Genomic DNA, 4,424 nt, shown 5'->3' on the forward strand with positions numbered 1-4,424 from the left:
CCTCCAAACATTACAAAAAATATTAGAAATTGGCTTTTAAGTAGATGTGGTTACATATGCGACTTTCGATTTCGATTAAAATCAGCATGTTGTTGCTGAATTCTTAAAACTTTGATACATTAGTGTGCGAAGGTATTACAAGGCAATGGTGGTTGCAACGGTGGTTTGCTAGGTAAAGATGCTTTATTTTGTTTTTAATTTTTGACTTTTTATTATAAAGTTGTTGAGTGTGTAATTCTTTGGCTCCTATTAGAACTAGGTCTGAATTTTATGATTTAGGTATATGAGTCTCATTACAAGGCAACGATGCTTGAAAGAGCAGATTCTTAGACATTAATTAACTATAAGCATGTAACATAGTGATTATCTCATTGTCTTAACTTTGTAAGTGTATAATTATTGATTATTTTATTGTGGTTATAATTTTGGGCATGCCTCGCACTTTGTGCATAAATTATTGCAATACTTGTGGACATGTGTTTGAAATGCTTTTAGTTAAAAATTGTGGTTAAAATAACTAATGAATGTAAGTATCAATACGACGTACTTCTATGGATTCTGAATTTTTTTGTGCCTCCCCTTCATATTAGAACCTAATTTCCAAGGATAAGTGATTAATTGTTATAATGTTCATGTATGTAAATAATTTTATCTCAAAATCTAAATAATTTTATATAATATATATTTCATTTCAAACTGGATTGATAATCTGTTGAAATGTACAAAGAAAAAAAAGAAAGAAAATATATGTTAGCTTGTCAATCTAATTTACATATAATATAATTGAGTGTTTAATAATTAATATATGTGAAAGAAAAGGAGAGAACTCATGATCAATTAATCGTTCATAGTGCAAAATGATAAGCACATGTAGTATGCCCAATTTGAGACCAACTATAAATCCAAAAGAGAAGAAAGATATGAGAAACTAGTGGCATTATAAAACAAAGAAACTAAAAAAAAGAAGTAAAAGAAGTTTAAATAGTATTTGTAATACACGTCTAAAAACAATATGATCTAATTTATTTATCGTTTTATTTAAAACTCTTAATAATATTACTTAAAACTTAAGAAACTATAACAATTCAAACTCTAAATAGTGGGGACAAAAAAAAATGCAAAGTAAAAACTGTTGGCCGAAGGTAAATTGATTTTGACCATGAGAATTATTGAATTGTTGTCTATTGTCCTAAATTTGAAAAAAAAAATGGAGAAATTTTGGAGACCAAATTTATTTTGATCAAAACAGTTGGGCCTAATACTGGATCAGAAAACTGGACTTCTCCCAATAAAGATGTTCATTTCAAGTTTACAGTTTGATATGCATTTTAGGTAATATTGACTTTTTCTTTTGTCCATTTCAAGAGGACGGGGTGCAAATGTCATTTCCTATTGTCGTCAAATGTATAATAGAAACCATTAGGTGGAATCTGACAATCATAGCTTCAAATTTCAAAACACTGGTGAATCCATTAACGACTGTTAAAAATTACAACATTTTCTATATATGAAAGATTTGGGATTGCAGCTTGACCTGCAATTACATCACCACAACTCTACTGGAGGGTTCCGAATTCCAACTTATTTATTCAAAGTCAAAGGTTATCGGACCAGTGAGACTGTTATTACCCAAGCCTAAATAGTCCAGACCTTCCAAATGAAACAATGACCTTGGAATGCTTCCAGTGAAGTTATTGCTGTTGAGGTCGATGTGATACATGAATGGGTAATTCATCCAACAGTCAGGAATTTCTCCTGATAGAAAATTCTCCCGAAGATCCAGATATCGAAGAACTTGATTTTCATTCTTCACTTCACACAAAATGTGAGAGATGCCTCCTGAAAATAAATAGTTGGAAATTAAGTTCTAAATATGTCAATCAATGATAAATTAATTGGGTGTGTAGGCAATTGAATGTGTTTGATTGTTGTGTGCATATAAACCTTTTAACATTTTTAGAGATATTTGAACTTTTATCATAAAATTAATTGTGAGAAAGTTCCACGTGGACCAATAATGGGTTGAATAATCAAGAGTGAATAGCTATTGAATGTGCTCGACTATAATGCACATATAAACCCTTAACAACTTCAGAGATATTTGAACTCTTACCATGGAGTTGATTGTGAGAAAGGTCTACGGTATCCAATGATGAGTTGAATAACCAAGGTGGAATGTTATCTGAAATTCCTGCGAAGGACAAGTTCAAATCCCAAAGGATTTTTTGTGATCGGATCCATGTAGGAAATTGGGGACCCAGCTTCCATGAACTCAATTCAAGTGTTTCAAATTGGACACGAGGAGTCCAACTTGCACTTACTCTTAAGGTCAAGGAGTTTCCAGATGCATCAAACTTCGTTAAAGCTGTCAGATTGTCGAAGTGACTCTCGCTCACAATGCCTTCCATTGAATTGTCGTCAATATGAAGCTCTTCAAGTTTGGAAAGCTGCCCAAGACTTTCAGGAAGAGTTCCAGTGAGTTTGTTGTGAGATACATCCCAGAACTCCAAGGATGACAGTTTTCCTAAATTTGATGGAATTGAACCAGATAGAGCATTATCATTTAGCGAAAGGTGTTCGAGCTGGGTACATCTTCCTAAATTTGATGGAATTGAGCCAGATAGAGCATTATCATTTAGCCAAAGTTCTTTGAGCTGGGTACATCTTCCTAAATTTGATGGGATTGAACCAGACAGAGCATTATGATGTAGCAAAAGGATTTCTAGCTTGGTACAGTTGCCAACTGCGCTTGGAATTGGACCATTCAAGTGATTACTACCCGCATCAAGTGTAATCAAGTCCTTCGATGTGAATACTTCACTTGGTAAAGAGGAGCTAATGTTGTTATCATATAGATCAAGACGTTGAAGGTTGGAAATGTTGGCAATAGAGCTTGGGATAGAACCTCGAAACTGATTGTAGCCAAGATCAAGTGAAATTAGGGCAGTTAAAGTGGATAATTGGCTTGGGAGGAAGGTAGCGAAGTTATTGTCTGATAGATCCAAAGACGCAAGGGAACTCCAATTCCAAATTCCATCCAAGGAGCCTTCGAATTGATTCCCCCCAAGGTTCAGAGAAATGAGATTGTTAAGATGAATAAGCTCATCTGGTAGTGAACCATTTAGATAGTTTCTAGAAAGATCCAAGAGCTTGAGGGAAGTCAAGTTCCAAAGATCTCTGGACAATGGACCTTCAAATGAGTTCCAACTTAAATCAAGGGAAGCAAGGGCAGTAAGACCGAATATCCATCTAGGGACGACGGGTCCAAGAAAATTTTGAGAAAGATCTAGGACAGTAAGAGAAGAAAAGTTGGCATGGAAGAGTGAGACAAATGTATCTCTGCCACCATTATAATGAGAAATTAAATCAAGCTGACAAGAGAACAAATGTATCTCTACCAAAGAAGGGATCGTGTTAATCTCCTCTAGCCAATTAGACGCTAGACTAAGGTCCACGCCACCCATGTCTAGGTGCTCCAGATTAGAGAGACCAGCCAACCATTGTAGGTTATCAACTTGAAGATCGACCGGATAGCCTCCTATGCTTAAAGTGCGTAAACTTGACAGGTTTCCAAGCTGATAGGGAACCATTCCTTGAAATCCAGCTCCAGATAAATTCAGGTACCTTAGACTTCTGAGAGACCCAAAAAAACTGGGAATTGGAATTCCACTGAAATTATTTAGACTTAGATCAAGGTAACGCAAGTGAGTCAAATTTTGTAACGAATGACTGATTTTACCGCTTAATGATGATTTAGGATGAGCAGACACCACATCATAAATGACATGAATTTCACGAACAGGACTCTGAAGGAGAAGTTGAATCACGCGGCCACTTCGGTTGCTACAAACAACTCCTTCCCATTTGCAGCAATCAACGTCGTGAATCCAAGACGAGAGTCTACCAAAGGGATCTTTCAAGTCTTTCTTGAAGTCCATAAGAGCTTGTTTCTCACTTGCATAGCAAGTTGCATTTACAGTTTTGCTGGAAGAACAGAGTAAAATTATTGCGAGGAGTAAGAAAACAGAGAAATGGGTTGATCCACCCATGGTCATGTGAAATGTCGGAAGAAATACATTGCAGTACTTCGGCTATGTTGCAGATAGATATATAGAGAGAGCGGATACCTTTATGGTGGGAACGGGTTGACCGTGCCAATGGTAGGAAGGCTTCCAGAGGCCGACACGTGTTGCAGGTGGATGGATTGCAGACGGAGACGTTTAGCCGTGGAATCGCGCGTGGAGATGCAACGTTAACATGTTGTCCGCTGCTGCAAGTTAACAGCAGAGGTTCGTACAGCCGTTTGCGTTTTCCAACGCAGTTTGGTGGGCCGGGGTAGTGTAATTGCAACTCAGAACCACTGCTCATTTATACATTTGCAAATCTACCCGTTAGCAACGGGAAAATGCTGCCAAGGCCTTGGG

General features: G+C 36.7%; 1 protein-coding gene across 1 annotated transcript; it reads right to left on the minus strand.

The window, feature by feature from the left end:
- Window positions 1-1,585: 1,585 nt before the first annotated feature.
- LOC113752855 (probable leucine-rich repeat receptor-like protein kinase At1g35710) lies at window positions 1,586-4,058 on the minus strand. Its single transcript, XM_027296901.1, has 2 exons — window positions 2,114-4,058; window positions 1,586-1,839 (listed from the first exon to the last, which is right to left on the minus strand). The coding sequence occupies exons 1-2, from the start codon at window positions 4,053-4,055 to the stop codon at window positions 1,586-1,588; spliced, it is 2,196 nt and encodes a 731-aa protein (XP_027152702.1). The 5' UTR covers window positions 4,056-4,058.
- Between the last annotated feature and the right edge of the window lie 366 nt (window positions 4,059-4,424).

Source organism: Coffea eugenioides, chromosome 11, assembly GCF_003713205.1.
Source record: "Coffea eugenioides isolate CCC68of chromosome 11, Ceug_1.0, whole genome shotgun sequence".
NCBI lineage: Eukaryota > Viridiplantae > Streptophyta > Magnoliopsida > Gentianales > Rubiaceae > Coffea > Coffea eugenioides.

Bases quoted from the DNA above. Each gene is read 5' to 3' on its own strand.
- LOC113752855 (XM_027296901.1), bottom strand. From the start codon at position 4,055: ATGACCATGGGTGGATCAACCCATTTCTCTGTTTTCTTACTCCTCGCA. The intron at 1,840-2,113 runs GTAAGAGTTCAA...ATTTATTTTCAG, and splicing joins TTCTCACAATCAACTCCATG to GAGGCATCTCTCACATTTTG.